This window comes from Babylonia areolata, chromosome 19, assembly GCF_041734735.1.
Source record: "Babylonia areolata isolate BAREFJ2019XMU chromosome 19, ASM4173473v1, whole genome shotgun sequence".
In the NCBI taxonomy this organism is placed as follows: domain Eukaryota; kingdom Metazoa; phylum Mollusca; class Gastropoda; order Neogastropoda; family Buccinidae; genus Babylonia; species Babylonia areolata.
The window spans coordinates 49960335-49977967 of NC_134894.1; the positions used below are offsets into that span (position 1 = coordinate 49960335).

Consider the following 17633-nt stretch of genomic DNA (forward strand, 5'->3'; position numbering starts at 1 on the left):
TCATCAGTGACTAGTTAAAATGTCACCTTTAATTACTTTTTGAAATTTTGACCCATATTTTCGAAATTTTAGGACAAGGAGGGGATTTGTGTGTTTGGAGCATATCTAAAATTTCATTGAAAAACATCTATAAATATACGAGATATCGGCATTTAAAGACCTTTCTGGGTCCACATGGACCCACACCGTCCGGCGAAGGTTAAACTGCCATAACTTATCTTCCCATTCAATTCGCAGAATTTCTTGTGCCCATGAAAAATTAGTACTGAATAGTATGCATGTTTCAAAACAAAAGACACCATAAGGCAGTTTGGAGTGATCATTTTTAGGGTTTTTTGCAGCTTTTCCATTTCAAAATGATTGTAAATTATGTCTTTAGTTTTTGATTTAGTGTTATTCTGTGTATCAGTACAAACTGATGATTTCCTGGCATACACTTGGATACGACACCCTTTATGTCTGAGAGCCTTTCTGCACCATTTAACTGTGAAGATAGTGTGGACCACCTCAGTGTCTTCACAATCAAATTCAAGGCACAGGCCCCTGAAACCTTGCAAGATTTCCGGTTCAGAGGTTATGCTACTCCCACTTACCACAAAAGCTTTTATTCTACCACCTTGAAAGAGAGAAGCCTCTTTTTGCATTCTTTCACTCCATGTGGCTCACATATCTGACAGACTTGTACCCGAGCAGAGGTCTATATGCTCTTCCTTGGAAGGGTTGCTCATTCCCTTTGTGTGCAAATGGTCTCTTTTGAAATGATTCCTGTTCCCTAAAAGAGATTGCCTCATTTTGTCTGTGGTTGCAGTATGGTTTGTAGCTGCTGGGTCCTGGGGCATTTTGCATTTTGTCAAGCTCTTTGGCTTCTTTCATGGCCCCTGCCAGATTGTCTCCAAAAAGCTGAGTGGTGACAGGAACCACATCACTGCCCAGCCCTACTAGGTGTTTTGGCAAGTGAGGACAAATAGTATACTGTTGTATGCAAATTTCTGTGGATGCATACTTCAGGAAAACCAAATCATCAGCAGATCTTTAGTGGGTTTGTCTTTCAGAGAACTGATTTGTGAAGGCATGATCTCCAAACGATGTGTACTCTGGGCATGGCAGCTGTTGCTTTCACAATGTCTCTGTGGGTCATGGCCCACTTAGGTCAAAGTGTTTGACATCATCAGGAACATGGGCCTTACATATGCTTTGGAAACTCCCTATTGTTAAAAAGAAGCAACATGGTCAAATATCTTTTTCTCTCCAGGCCCCGTCATTGTGGAATAAATTTCGAGGAAATTTGCTTCATTCTGTCTCACTGAAGTCTTTTAAGTTTGCTCTGAAAACACATCTTTTCCAACATCAGTAACAGCAGGTTTTTGTTGTGGTGGTGGTGGTGGTTGTTTTTATTTTATTTTTTTTATCTTGGTGTGATCTGGTTTTGGGTGCATGTTTTGTTGTGGAGAGGCTGTTTGCCATGTGTGTGTGGCGGGGCTGCTGGTGAGTGTCTGTGCGTTCATGTACCCGAGTGCTTGTTGCAGGGATGCGTTTTCTGGAGGGCGTCATTGGTGGGTGGGTGGTTTCCAATGTTCAGTTGCGCGAGTATATTTTTGTTTTTGTTTTGTTTTTTTGGCACATGCTTCCATGTGTATGAGTGTGTATGTGTGGATGGTGGTGGTGGTTGAGAGGAGTATTGGTAGGGAGGCGGGGAGTGGGGAATGAAATGTAAAGCGCTTTGAGCAGTGTTTCTGGAGAAATGCGCAATATAAATGTCTATTATCATCATTATTATTATTTCTGGACTGATTGTTGGTACCTGTATTTGTGGACAGTTTTCAGGCCCTGTGAATTTGGCTAATCTTTGGTTCAGTTTGGTGTCTGCCAATCCTTTCTCAAATTGTTGACAATGCTACCAACGATTCAGAGACATTGTTAGAAGTGTCCTCTGTATGGTTCAGTTCTTATCCAATTCAAGAAGTAACTCATAACCAGGGCATTCCATTATCCTTCATTTTTCCATCCGTCTCAGAGCTGGGAGTTTGTGAAGGATCTATGCATTTATTTTTGTGCTGAGGCTGCTGTTTGTGTTTATCCTTTAAGTAGAGCCTTCCAGCTCGATCTCAGACTGGAAATTTTCCCACTCAGGGGATAGGCACACCATGCCTCTTTTTCTGTGCCAGTTCTCAGGCCCTACTTTTCTGGCCTTACATACACTAGTGTTGAGGTCAGTTGAGACAAAGCATCTTCCATTTTGGCAACTGGGTTCATCAAACTGACAATTTTAGCATCAACTGCACTAATTTGGTTTTCTACCTCACCTTTAGTGCTGTCCTTTTCTGAAGCTGCCATACTCAGACAAACTCAGGTGGGGCAGAATACAAAAATACCCACATTGGTACTCAGTTCTCTTCACACAAAGATGTTTTTTCACCTGTCCATGATTCATGAGGTGATCAGCAAAATATCAGCAGACCAAAATAAATTTTGGGGACCTGTTAAAGCAAATAACTATATATATATAGTACCAGGTATACTTCCAGTTTTGTTTGAATCTTATAAATCTTTTAACATGTCACAGATGAAATCTATATAGTGAAATTTGGACTAAAACATACATAGTACAAGTCATAGTCACGCTTAAGCGCACAAACCAGAAAAAAACATGATCATTGTTGGTGTCACAGAAATTTCTCCTTCAGCTGGTGCCACACACATTTGATGCCGTCTACAGCATGGGTCTAATTGTTGGCTAGTAGTAGTATGTTCATGCCCAATACTCATAATTTCAAAGGCAATAGGCAAGTAATAATTGTGACAACCAATTTGCAGATAAAAGTCATGTTTTTGTTTATATGCAAGAGTTATTGTTGGCATACTGAATGGTTGGGTATTGAAATGATTCAGTTTAGGTGAATACTACTCCTAATTATATGCTGGGTGAGAGAACAGATAAATGAGGAAAAAATGGGGGAAATCCCTGTAGTTATTAATTAGAGGCTATTTTCAGATAAAAAACGGAAACTGAATGAGTAAATTAATACTGCTTACCATGTGTGAATTCATTTCTATGTGTTTTTGCAGATGTGAAAATGTAATTAGTGTGTGAGCAAATGCAAGGAATGTTAAAAGCTTCATTGTGAACAGCAGTGTCATTTCCCACATTTTTGAAAATATGAGTGTTATGCTTTTTAAACTGAAAGTGCTTATGAAACTGAAATTTTAAAAAAATCCAGTCACTCAGATGCAGACAAACACACTATTTTTATGTCTGAGGTTACTTTTATTAAACCTGTTAAGTTATGATGTCAGTCAAAGAGAGAGAGTTGCAATACACAGTTCTCAAACTGCTAAACTTCCCATGACTTGACAAAACTGTTGTGGGGATGATATGTCTGCCATGTCAGTGATGGTTATCACCATTTTAGGGTCCAGATTTTAAATAGCTGGGTCTAATCTGTTGATGTAATGATTTTGCATTGATCCCATTTTACCTGGTTTCAGTTGTTTTTAAGGGATGAATCAAAGAATCTTACTAGGTCTTGAAATAATAATAAATGACTGTTGTATCTTTTGATTGGGACTGTTCCATGTGACCTTGCATAAAAATCTTCACGAGAGTCAGTATCTGAATGTGCATTTGCAGTGGAAACACGAGTACACTTACAATGTATGTGATTTTCTTCTTTTTTTCTTTCTTTTTTTCACACTTTGAGATGTCCATTGTCTTATCCAACAGTGACATAAAGGTTCCTCTCTGGAGAGAAAAACACATTGACTTGAGTGAGTGTGTGTGTATGTGAATCTGACATGTATGTATTAAGTTTGCATGAATCAGTTTCATGGCAAAACACATTTTCCTCCTTTTATGAGTTTCAGGCTACAGCTTGCACACACACACGCAAAATCAAGTGATAGTATCTAAACTGACTCATGAAGTTGCAGTTATTCGGGGATCACATCCAGACACCAGTTCAAAGTTCTTTCAGTCTGAAGATCAGATGCACCTCACAAAATCAGTAGCACATATATTACAAATGTGTCCATTACCGACATGCATTTTAGCATATCAACATAACACTGTGGAACACAGTTACACAGCAAAGAGTCCGTGTTAAACTGTAGCAGTACTGACATCAACATGTGAAATAATAAATGAGATGAAAGAATAAGTGGCTTTGATATGAAACACTGGCAAACTCAGAAACCAAATAGTAGTCAGTGCTCAATACAATGATTGGAAGAACTATCATGGTGTAACCAAGTGGCTTCACCAAGCAAATGAACTCACACAAGTTATTCCATTGCGTCAAACATAAACACAGTAAACATGGCCTGTGTTCAACATTTAAATCATCTATGCTGAAAGCTGGATAAGTAAAGCCTAACCTTCATCAATGTTGAGCAAATGAAAAAGAAAGTGTCACACCTTGAACATTCTGGAATAGTCAAATAGAAACTGTCAATGGGAAGAGACGTCACTGACTGACGTTCGAAAGAATCAACATGGAATACTGCTGCAAGCATATCATGATCATATGATGATAGCTTATGTCAAACAATAATAAGACCTGTTACTGAACAACAACACAATTCTTCTGACAAAGTTTACCGACCTATGATACTATCAACATGCTTATAATATGAACAAAAGCAATGTGTTGAATCGAACAGTTTACAAATAAACTTATTTGACACAAAGTACTTAACAGCAGAATGTAAGGCAGCTAACTGTGTGCGACAACTGAGCGTGTGGAGGCAAGCACAATGGTGATTCTGACCAGCTGGAAGCCTAACAGCTTTCAGTTCAAATTTGAATTTGTGTTGCACCACTCCAGGTACCTCAACATGTCAATGGTTGGACACCATCACTGCAGTGAAACTTAGTGTCAGTTGAAATCCCCATACTGACGAACGATTTCAGAAATAAAATATGCTTCTAACTGTTTAAAGTGTGTGTGTAAGCCAACAGACATAATATGGCAGTGAAAGACACATAGATTTAGTTTAATAAATGTTTAGAGCATTTGTTAAGAATGGGGTTTGCATTCAAATTTGGAATGGCGTCACACATTATGAGTGAGTCATTGAAGTTTGGTGGGTTAATTGTGAAAAATGTGTCTGTTATACGCTATACAGCTCATGCATGAAACAGTCATTGTAGCCAGCTGAGAACTTGGCTAATAATAGAAAAAGAAAGAAGTCTGAGGGTCCCGGGTTCAAATCACGGAGACGGCGCCTGGTGGGTAAAGGGTGGAGATTTTTACGATCTCCCAGGTCAACACATGTGCAGACCTGCTAGTGCCTGAACCCCCTTCGTGTGTATATGCAAGCAGAAGATCAAATTCGCACGTTAAAGATCCTGTAATCCATGTCAGCGTTCGGTGGGTTATGGAAACAAGAACATACCCAGCATGCACACCCCCGAAAGCGGAGTATGGCTGCCTACATGGTGGGGTAAAAACGGTCATACACGTAAAAGCCCACTCGTGTGCATACGAGTGAACGTGGGGGTTGCAGCCCACGAACGAAGAAGAAGAAGAAGAAAGAAGTGGGAAGACAGTATCCAAGAATGGGCAGACTGAGTCCCGGCAGAGAGAGTCAGAGGACAGACAGGTTGAGAGTGGTGACATTATCTTCACTGGTCAACTGGACTGTGACTGTCAAGGGATAGGCAATTATGTGAAGTGTAATAAAAGAACAAGACAGAATTTAATAAAGAAAAAAAAATAAGTTGAACGTGATATAAAAAGTGTGTGTGTGTGTGTGTGTGTGTGTGTGTGTGTGTGTGTGTGTTTAGATTTTGAAAATGCTTTTGATTCACTAAACTGGTCCTTTTTGTTCAAAGTATAAACAGTATTTGGTTTTGGACATGGTATTTGTAGTTGGATTGAAGCATCGTATAAAAATATGTGATCAATTGTCCCTGTGAATGGTAGCAGTACATCAAGTTGGTTTCCAATTGAAAGAGGAAGGTAGTAGAATGGTTAAGACACTCAGCAGCCTATATGGAGAGAGCGTGTGGGTGTGGGTTCAAATCCCGTTTGACTGGAAAATCAGACTGAGCGTCTGGTCATTCAGATGAAACAATAAACCTTGGTCCCGTGTGCAACACGCAGTTGGCGCACTGGAAAACAACCCATGGCAACGAGAGTGTTGTCCTCTGGCAAATTCTGCAGAAGAAATCCACTCAGGTATAATATGTTCCGTGTACCTGTGTAAAGAGTAGATCCCAAATCTAGATCTGAGTTCGTTTCACTGAAGCGTTCGAAGATACAGCGGTTGGTAATCCAAGCGGGCCAAACTCCCATCCCATTCAGAAGATGTTACTAACATGAGCTACTGATAGATTTGGGCCAGAGTCTGTCATCAGATAATTAACATCCGGATATATGCTACATCCCCCTTTCTTTAAGAAACAAAAATAAATAAACCTTCATGTTTATGTGAATGTGGTTTGTGGGAAATGGCACAACAGACGCATTTATGAATAAATGCTCATGGGAGGTTTACCTCTTAATTGGTGGGTGTTGTACAGCATTCGGATGGGTACGGGGACCAGATGACTCTGACGGTGGTCGTGTGTGCCAGCGTGGTTGCACAGCATGTCTGAGGTGCCGACGGTTTCTTATACAGATCTGACCATCTTCTGTCTGCAAGAAACAGATCTGATGATCTTCTGTCTGCACTGAGAATGACCCAGGAGTGCTGCTTGGGGCGATGACCTGGGCTGGTTTCCAGTCATCTTCTTTGGTCAGCTTCACATATACTTTGTCGCCCTTTCTGACAGGTGGCATTAGGTGGCTGGTCCTGTCATGGTAGTTTTTGTTTGTTTGTTGGTTGGTTTTTTGTTTGTTTGTTGTTGTTTTGTTGTTTTTTTGGTGAGGTTTTAAGGTGTTGTTGTTTGGTTGTGACCACTTTAGGGTTTGTGGTCTTAGGTTGCAGGTGTTTGGAGGCAGTTGGCAGAACAGATCTGAGCTGAAAACCCACGATGAGGGCAGGGAATGCCAGTCTATCTACAGGAGTAGTTTGATACTCCAAGATACTCAGTAAAGCATTACAAGTAGCCTTCTGCTTTTGCATGTTTGAAAATGTTCTTCATGGTCTGTATTGTTTTTTCACCAGTCCATTTGATTGTGGATAGCCTGGACAGCTAGTGATATGTCAGTTTGAAATCCCAGTTTTGTGCAAACCTTGCAGAATCTTCAGAGGAAAATTGGAGCCCATTAAGATTTCAGGAATTCCATGTCTGGCAAATGGACAGAAAGTTTTCTAACAAGGTGCAGTGGTGCTAGTCAGTTCATCCACTTCAAAATGACTATAGTAGTCTGTTGTCCACAGTGAAAAGGACTATGCTTACTTTTTGCCAGGGGCGATTGGGAATCTCATGAGGTTTCATGGACATTTGATGTTCTGGTGGTGGTGCAGATTGGACAGGAGGCAACTTTGTTCTGCATATTAGTTGCCATCTGTGGCCAAAAGAGGATTTCTCAGGCTCGGTTTAATGGGTTTTTTCAATCCCAAGATGCCCTGTCTGGATCTTATCCAATATTTCTGGTCTGAGAGATGCAGGATCTTCTGGCCTGTGAAAATAATGCCGCGATGACGGAGATTTCATCACGGAAGTCCCAACAATCCAGAATTGATTTCTTGTAGTCTTGTCGATGTCAAGGCCAACTTTCTTGCACAGCTGCTTTCAGGTATTGCATCTGAGAGTCCTGTGTGGTGGCAAGACGTATCTGTTCCACCTTACTGTCTGAGACGGGCAGGCTAGAGATGATGGTATGGGCCTGAACATCAAGATCTTCAGATGACTGATTATTTGCTTCAGCTGGCAAGAACTCGCATGACAATTCATCTGCGATAGGGATGTTCTTGCCTGGAGCACGATGAACTTCCAAGTAATACTTCTGTAACTGAAGTAACATTCTTTGAAGATGTGGTGGTGCCAGCCCAAGAGGCTTCTTCACGATTCTTTCTAACGGTTCATTTGCCAGTAACCCGAACTTAAGTCAAGCTTGGGGAAGCACTTTGCACCAGTCAACTTGGTAAATGCATCTTCAAGGGTAGGCATAGGGTAGTGAGGTCTCTTGATGGCCTATTGGATCAAGGCAGATTCTCATCTTCCCATTCTCTTTTTCAACATGTGAATCCACACAGTCTGTTGGAGTGGTGACTTTGTCAATGACTCCACTGGCTTCCATCTTATCCAGCTCTTCCTTCAGTCCCTGTTTGATAGCGTGTGGTACATTGTGTGGAGTGTGGACAACAGGTCTTGTATTTTCTTTCAAATGTATGGTGATTTCGCCTTCAAGATCGCCAAAACCTGAAAAGAGGTATTTGTACTCTTCAATAACAGTGCTTTTTGTCAGCGGAGATTCCGAGGTATGATCTTATACATTAGGGTGGCCTTAACTGCATTGTGGTGCAGTATCAGGAGGTCAAGTTCCAGCCTGGAAACGAGCTCGGTTGCACTGGTGGTGGGGCAGGTCTTGCATTATTCGCCAAACTGATCGACACTGTACCATCTCCAGGTTGGTTGAGAGATACTGTTGTGGGGGGTCCCAGACTGGTGCAGCATACTCCAGGATAGGCCTCACAAGCCCTTTGTTGCATATTGTGTGGGTGGTGTGGGGGCATCCTCTCAGATTTATGTATACAAAGGCGCTGGTCTTGTTTGCCTTTGTTGTTGTGGCCTAGACTTGTGCTCCTCAGTGAAGGTCTTTAGTCAGCTCTGCACCTAGATATTTGGCTATCTCCAACTTCTGTAGTTCCTTATCATGCAGGCTGTAGATGGTGGGGAAGGGCTTCTTCTTTCTTGTTACTGAGAGGACATGGCACTTGCTGGCATTGAAGGACATCTGGCAGGTCTTCTCCCAATGCTCAATTTGGTTTAGATCTTCTTGGAGGGCACTGGCATCTGCTTGGGACCTGATCTGTCAGTATAGGATGGTGTCATCGACAAACAGTCGAATCGTGGATTTGAAGTTTTTGTTGATGTCGTTGATGTAGATGATGAACAGAGATGGGCCAACGACAGATCCCTGGGAACCCTTGGAGGTCACTTGGCCAGTGGTGGAGATCTGTCCTTCAACATTAATTTGTTGGGTTCTGTTGGTGAAGAACTCTTCAATCCAGCAGTGTTTGTCCACGGATTCCATAGTGACAGAGTTTGAGTAGAAGGCGATGGTGAGACACCTTATCAAAGGCCTTCGAAAAGTCCAGCAAGATGGTATCTGTTTGTCCTTCGTCGAGTGCTGCTGCCATGTCATCTAATGTGAGGATCAGTTGTGACTCCCAGAATCTTCTTTTTCTGAAATCCATGCAGCATCGATAATGATCTTATGCTTGTTAAGGTGGGATGTGATGGCACTTCGAATGATGTGTTCTATCAGCTTGCCACAAACGGATGTCAAGGAGATTGGATGGTGGTTTACTGGGGAGCTCCGATCTCCTTTCTTCTATGCCGGATGAACTGAAGCATTTCTCCAGACTTCGGGAATCTTTCCTGTTGCGAGAGAAAGTCTGAAGAGGTCGGTAAGTGCAAGGGCCAGTTTCTGTGCTCCTTCAAGTAGAATGCGACAGGGAATTTTATCTGGACCAGCTGCCTTTCGAGGGTTTAGATTCTTCAGTAGCTTCAGCACTCCTTCTTCACACGCTTTCCGGAACAGCCGCCGAATTTGCAGTTACAGGAAAGCATGTGATGTTGTTATCAGTTTAGTAAGGGGTTATGCCATTGGTGAGGTCAGGGGCATAGCCCTTGCTACTGGTACCATGTAACCAAGTACTACCTGCCGCATGTGAAGTCTCCCAACGACGGACCAGGTGGAGGAGGAAACCTTTCCCAACGGCTGTGAAGGCAGAAGAGGATGACCAAAGGGCAGGGGGAGCTCTTATCCTTGGCTGGAAGTCCTCCTAGGCGATGGAACTCTGAAGAAAAAACCTGCACCTGCCGAGGCCGTCCTACACGTGGCAGTATCTGCACGAGAGTGAGGAAGGGACTGCACAACTCCTCTTCACTAAAAAAAAAAGTCACCTGTGCTGGTCAGGCAACCAGGCTAATGTCGGAACGATGAACTAGCCTTCAACACCCAGCTTTTCCAAGCTCTGCGGCGATGGAGAAGTGGTAACGGGGACAGGCAGAGGATGCTGCTGGCAGTTCCTAGTCACGACTCTGCACGCAGGCGGCTGTGGGGTGATGGTCGTCCGCCGTAGACTGGGGCAGATGCGGCACCCGTATCCTCCCACAATGTCAGAGCAGCCCTTTTTAGGGACAGCACTGCTCTCCCCACATGAGGAAGGGGAGATAAAAGGATCCCTAAACAAAGCCTGCCTCGCCTAGTACCTAGTAGGAAACCGCACCTACTTGGACATCCAACACTAGCGGTCGAAAACAACAGAAGAAAAGAACCAGGAGTCATGCCCTGACTCTGGGTGCCTGGAATGTTCGCACCCTTTTAGACAGAGACGACAGACCAGAAAGGCGCACAGCGCTCATTGCTAGAATGCTTGATTGCTACCAGGTGGAAATAGCAGCCCTGTGCGAAACCAGGTTTGCTGGTGAAACCCAACTGGAAGAAGTTGGAGGGGGCTACACCTTCTACTGCATTGGGAAGCCAGATGGCACCCCAGGAACCTCAGGCATGGGCTTTGCCATACGAAGCAAACTTGCACGACAGCTTGACAGTCTTCCCCGTGGGATAAACGATAGACTGATGACCCTGCGTCTGAAGCTGTCCGAGGATCGCTTCTTCACAGTCATCAGCTGCTATGCCCCGGCGATGACCAACCCTGATGACATTAAAAAAGCTTTCTACGAGGAGCTCAGCCGCACCATTTCAGCGGTAGACAGAAAGGACAGGCTGATCATTCTTGGGGATTTCAATGCCCGCTTCGGCGTGGACTTCTCCTCGTGGCCAAAAGTCCTAGGACAGCACGGCACTGGCAAGTGCAGCTCCAACGGACTGCTTTTGCTCTTGCTATGTGCGCAGCATGGACTGACCATCACCAAAACCCTCTTCCAACAAGCAGACAAGTACAAGAACACATGGATGCACCCGAGCTCCAAGCAATGGCACATGCTGGATTATGTGATTGTCCGGCAGAGGGACAGAGGTGATGTTTCCATTACACGTAGCATGAGAGGAGCAGTCTGTTGGTCGGACCATCGCCTGGTGCGCAGCAAGATGAACATCAGACTTGCTCGCAAGCTCCAACCAGCCAGGCAGAAACCCCCTAGGAAGCTGAAGATCTATTACCTCCCTATCACCAAGGACGTGCTGCAGCAGCGAATCCAAGCAGCTCTCCAAGAAATTCCTGCATCAACTGATGTAGAAGAGGTATGGAGCATCTTTAGAGATGCTGTGTACACAGCAGCAGCTGACACACTCGGCTTTGTACAGAGGAGCCACAAAGACTGGTTTGACAAGAACAACTCTGGAATCTCCAAGCTCCTGGACACACTGCATATACGACATCAGGATCACATTTCTGATAAAGACTGCCAGAGGAAGAAGGACCAGTTCTTGCAAACCAGGCAACTCGTACAGAAGAGGCTGCATGAGATGAAGAACACCTGATGGGAGAGAAAGTCCGAAGAGCTTCAGTCCACTGCTGATGCTCACGATATGAAGACCTTCCATGATGGTCTCCGAGCTGTGTATGGGCCGAGAGTCACAGGATCAACCCCTGTCCGAGACTTGGACCAGACCACACTCCTGACAGACAAGAAAGACATCCTTGCTCGCTGGGCAGAGCACTTCAACACCCTCCTCAACAGGGACTCGTCTGTGTCTGACGAGGTAATTGCAGCCCTCCCACAGCTACCAGTCAATGACTCACTAGCTGCCCCTCCCACCAAGGCCGAGACCCCGAATGCCCTGAAGCTGACAACGTCAGGAAAAGCACCAGGAGCGGATGGAATCCAGGCTGACATCTACAAGTATGGAGGCGAGGTGCTGACAGACAAGCTGACAGCCCTATTCCAGTCTATCTGGGAGAGAAGGGAGGTCCCACAGGATTTCAAGGATGCTTCACTTGTCCACATTTAGAAACGGAAGGGAGATAAAACATCTTGCGATAACTACCGTGGAATCTCCCTCCTCTGCATCACCAGCAAGATCTTCGCCCACATCATACTGAACAGACTGGTTGACCATGTCTCCAACACAGTCATACCTGAAGCACAGTGCCGCTTCCGCTCAGGCAGGGGAACCTGTGACATGGTGTTTGCCGTACACCAGATGCAAGAGAAGTGCCGTGAGCAGAAGAAGGAGCTCCACATGGTCTTTGTAGACCTGACTAAGGCCTTCGACACGGTGAACCGCCATTATTTGTGGAAGATCCTCCTAAAGTTCGGCTGCCCAGAGAGCCTATTTCAGCTGATTGCATCATTCAACGATGGCATGCAGGCGAGAGTACAGGAAAATACTGACATGTCGGATCCGTTCCCTGTGGTAAATGGTGTGAAGCATTCTCTGTTCTCCATTATCTTCTCTGCCATGCTGATTGACGCCTTCCAAGACTGTGACCGGGGCATCTACATTCATTTTCGCATAGATAGCAAACTTTTCAACTTGCAGCGACTCCACGCCAGGTACAGGGTGTTTGAGGCACTGTTGAGAGAGTTCCTCTTCGCTGATGACTGCGCACTTGCTGCACACACCCATGAGGACATACAGTTCATTATGGACAGGTTCTCAACCTCCTGCAGGCGCTTTGGACTCACCATCAGCCTCAGCAAGTACCACCCAGTTAGCTCGCAAAACGCCAGTGCCTCCACCCACCTGCAATCAAGATCGATGACACAGAGATCAAGTCAGTCAACAAGTTTTGCTACCTGGGCAGCACCCTATGCAGCAACGGGGCCCTTGATGCAGAAGTGACGCTGCGCATCGCCAAGGCCAGCTCTGCCTTTGGCAGACTCAACAACAGGCTGTAGAACAACAAAGGCATCAGGCTCAGCACCAAAATCAAAACCTACAGAGCTGTTGTGCTGACCACCTTGTTGTACTGCTGTGAAACATGGACGACGTAACGCTGTCACATTCAACAACTTGAGCAGTTTCACCAGAGATGCCTACGAAAGATCCTTGGCATAAAGTGGCAAGACAGGGTCTCCAACCTCCAGATCCTAGAGAGGAGCGGCCTGCCCAGTATCGAAAGCCTGCTGATCCAGTGCCAGCTATGCTGGACAGGACACGTTGTCCGCGTGACAGACAGCAGGATCCCGAAGATGTTCTTGTATGGCCAGCTGAAGGAAGGCCACCGCGAACTTGGAAGACCACGCAAGCGCTTCAAGGACACCTTGAAGACAAACCTTAAAGCCTGTGACATAGACACTGCTTCCTGGGAAACTGATGCTCTTGACCGCTCTCGCTGAGGATGCTGTGCTCTAGTGGCATAAAGACGTTTGAAAACAAGAGAACGCTGGCCATTAAGGAGAAGCGTGAGCGAAGGAAGCAGGGCTCAACTTCTGGAGACGTTTTCCCTTGCAACACCCGTGGTAAGTGCTGCGCATCCAGAATCGGCCTCTTCTCTCATATGAGGACACACATACTACTCCTACTCCTCCGTCGGTCCGACGGGAGACTCCATCAAGGGGTTTTTCAGGCAATTTTCACCACAGGTTGCCTACTCAGAGTGAATCAAAAAGGTCAAATGACTGTCATTTATGTATATTTCATGCCTGTATTGCAACTTTATACATGAATTTTCCGTGAATTTCGCTCCAGGAATTTAGGTTGCTAAAATTGGACATTACCGGTTTTGACTATGCCAGAGAACCGTTACACCATGCAATTTGTTCCGTGTATCTGTGTTTAGAACAGACACAAATCTAGATCTGAGTTTCGTTTCACAGGAGCGTTCATAGATACAGCAGTTGGCAAGTAACTCCTTGATCCCATCCCATTCAGGAGATGTTATTAACATGTACTAAAACAGGGTTTGTAGTCAGAGACCTGACTGAGTACGTTGGGTTATCCTGCTGGTCAGGCATCTGCTTTTTGCAGATGTGGTATACCGTATATGGATTTGTTCGAACGCAGTGACGACTCCTTGAGAAACTGAGGCTGTAGGCAGGGTGATCCACTCTCTCCTCATTTGTTTTTGTTTTGTAATTATGATAAAGGAAGATAAAGACACGAGGTATTAGTACAGATGACTATCGACATGTAGTACTGCAATGATACTAACATTACCAAAGTTAATTCACCTCAACATCTTTTTTTAATTACTCCCAGACCTACCAGACAACTTTGTAAAGAATCAACAGACACGTGGTTTTGATTTGTCTGGCAGAAAAACAACAACAACAAAAACATGACAAAATCAGCAGGAAAACGTATGTAACAGTGTACGTTAACAAAACAGGTCTTAATATACCTGACAAAAAAGAAGAAAGAAACGACAGATCAAGGCTTCAAAAATTATGTGGTTAAGAAAATTCAAAGCAACACGTGGAAGAAAATTCAAAGCAACACGTGGAAAACTGTATGCTGTAAATTGTATTTTTAAGCTCTGTTGACAAATAAAAGAAAAACCATATATTGTGGATTGTATTTAGACTTTATCAAAATAATAGTTTTAAAGTTCTATGGATAAATAACAGAATTACGGTCCCACTCTTTGTCTCAACAAATAAAGACCCATTTCGGATTTTAAAAGCCATGTGGTTCAAGACTGGCCCAACTGCTGCCGGCTTGCACACTTGTAGCCCTTAAATCAAACTTCAACTTGCAGGTACGTCTCGTTTAATATTTCAGTTACAAGTGACTTGTTGGTCGGAGCAATCTGAAAGACGACCTCTAGAGACTTCCGTTGCCGCTGGCTCGTTTGGGCCCCAGCCAGCTGTCTGCCGCGTCAATTGCAGACGCATGTGACATGGAGACGCTGTTGCTACGTGACCCGCTCCCAGAGAGTAGTGTCCCTTGACACACGCAGCAGGACACTTGTTGAGACACTTGGAGTCATGAAACAGAATTTTGTTCACAGTGAGATTTTCAGGTGCTGATCATTCTGTACTGAAGAACACTATTCCACGATGACAGCCGGGCAGACCAAGTCAAACCGTAAGTGACAGCTCGGGTGCCTTTCTGTTGTTTTTGTTGTTGTTTTTTTCTCTCATTTGTTCACCCCCCCCCCCCCCCCGACCCCCCAATCTTTTTCTCTCATTCAGTATCCGTATCTCATTCGCTCATACCCTGCTCCTTTTATATCTTTTTTACTCTTTCTATTTTTATTTAGCAGACTCCATTCTCCGCTTGTTCATTTGCAGTCGGTTATAGTCTGGTGGACTCATGGGGTTAAATATGTTCAGAGATAAGAGGAGTCCGGATGATTTCATCTCATAATTTAAAAAACAACAAACATGGTGGGGAAGGAGGGTGTGGGGTGGGGCAGGATTACGAGGCACTGGGTTCTGTATTGGTATGGAACATTCTTTCAGTTTTGTCAGCAAGCAGCTTCTCTTAGTATTTTTCATTTTTAAAATACAAACAAGAAGTTGAACAACAACAACAAAATTACCAAACCAACGAAGTAACATATAACATACATAACATATCTCCATGTACAACAAGTCATGGAGTACACATAAAGGCTCACTGAGCCCTTAGGGGAGACAGGAAGAGCCTTCAATCTTCCCCCACTGGGCATGGTCAGGATCAGAACCTTTGACAACTAGATTGAAAGTCTGATGATCAAATCAGTCAGTAGTTATGCTTTAAAAGGAGAACCAGGCCAGAAATCATTATGTGCAAAATGTATATATCAAAGAAAAAGGGAGCAAATATGACATTACTGTTTGGGTAACTTAAAAGTCTTCCCAATAGGTGATTACATAAGTGAATTTTGTGAATTAGGTGAGAAACTTACAAATCTTTAAACTAATCAGAGATTAACTTCTGATCACTGCAACTGATTGTTGAAATTATTCAGTGAATATGGCAAATTTGTCATCATCAGCAAAAATAGAAACACTGGGATGATCTTGACTGGGTTCGAGTGGAGTGCATGAATTATTAAATGATATGGAAGGATTTCCCAGAGTAAGTCCAGGAGGTGTTAGAGACATTGTGTAAACCTGGATTAGGGAAGAGACAGAGAGAGAGAGAGACATGGATGTGTTTGATAAGAGAGATAGGCAGCTGGAAGAGATATAGAGATTGCAATAAATTTCACATACATGTACAGAAACATACGGACTGTCAAACAGACACCACCTTACAGAAACAGACACATGTATGCACTTGCTCACACACACACACACACACACACACACACACACACACACACACACACACACACACACACACACTGATATGTAACCACTCAAACCCACTGCAAAATAAGGTGGGATAAGAGAGAGGAGGACTAACGATGTGGGAAAGTGAGGGAAGGGCACCTGTTTCAAAGTTGATTGGTAAGGTTAGGAGATGAGAGGTCCCTTGGGACATTCTGAGAACTTAACTGAAGATTCCCCTGTGTAACAGTTCAGAGTCTAGGGAATGCTCCTTTTAAAGGGCTGATCTGAACTGTGGTTTTTCCACAATATATTCTTCTAAAGTATTTTAAAAAAAATTAGGACAAGCAGTGGGATGTCTTTAACTTTTAAGTTTAGCATGAAACCATTATAGCTTTATTTGAGTGTGCAGGGCCTGTTTTCCTTTTTGGCTGCTGCCTTGCTATGTCCCTATAAGAATTGATGCATGAAATACAGGATTTGGATCATCATTATCATCATCTCTCTCCCTCTGTCTGTCTCTGTCTCTTGTGGTGACTGGTCATTTTTTGCCATCTCACCCACTTAAATGATGAAACAGGGAAGTGTGATTTTGAAAGTTGATACCAAATGCTGTAATTATGGATTAGCTTCAGGTATGATGTTCTAGTATATTTTTTTCAAGGGATAGAAGATGAAGAATGCATCGAGAAAATGTATTTAAAAAAAAAAAAAAAAAAAAGAAGAAAAAAGAAAAAAAGGAAGAAAAGTCACTCTCCTTATCATGTGTATTAGATAAGTTCTCATCTTACTGAATACAGTGAATGATGCCATAAACCTAAAATAATGTGTATTGACCAATGAGTTGATTTCTCCACCACTGGCAAACCATAACAGTATGCTTGTGGAGTTATACAGCCTCGTTTGTGGCACAAGATCACCTGTGCAATGATGTTGACAGGATGGAGACCTGTATCATTAAGTGAATTTGAGGTGGATTGAGCAGTCTGTTGTGACAGCCTCATAATGTGAACATACAAGTTGTAGATTGCAAACAATACAGGTTTCATACTGTGAGAACACAAACTGATTAGAAACCCACCAACCATTAATATTTTGTTACACACACACATAAAAAACAAAAACAAAAAACAGACAAACAAAAAAAAAAAACAACCCATTATAAATCATGTTCATGAATCATTTTAGCAAATGAATGTGTTATATCTTTCACAATGCAGTGCTAATATTTTTTTCTTATACTTTCAAATTATGCAGTTGTTCATGGAAACAGGTGCATATGATATATATGCATGCATTAGCATATATACACACATGCATAATTGAACACACATAAAATGATAAACACACTAGCACATATCATTTGCACAAATACCATGTACATGCACACACACACACACACACACAC

At 43.4% G+C, this 17633-nt stretch overlaps 1 protein-coding gene across 2 annotated transcripts in view; it reads left to right on the top strand.

The window, feature by feature from the left end:
• Positions 1-14912: 14912 nt before the first annotated feature.
• LOC143293817 (sperm microtubule associated protein 2-like) overlaps positions 14913-17633 on the top strand; it is a 29186-nt gene continuing 26465 nt past the window's right edge. For both annotated transcript variants that reach the window (XM_076605085.1, XM_076605086.1), the window contains exon 1: positions 14913-15053. In XM_076605085.1, coding sequence (XP_076461200.1) covers positions 15026-15053 — 28 coding nt within the window. In that variant the 5' untranslated portion in view covers positions 14913-15025. The remainder of the gene's footprint in view (positions 15054-17633) is intronic.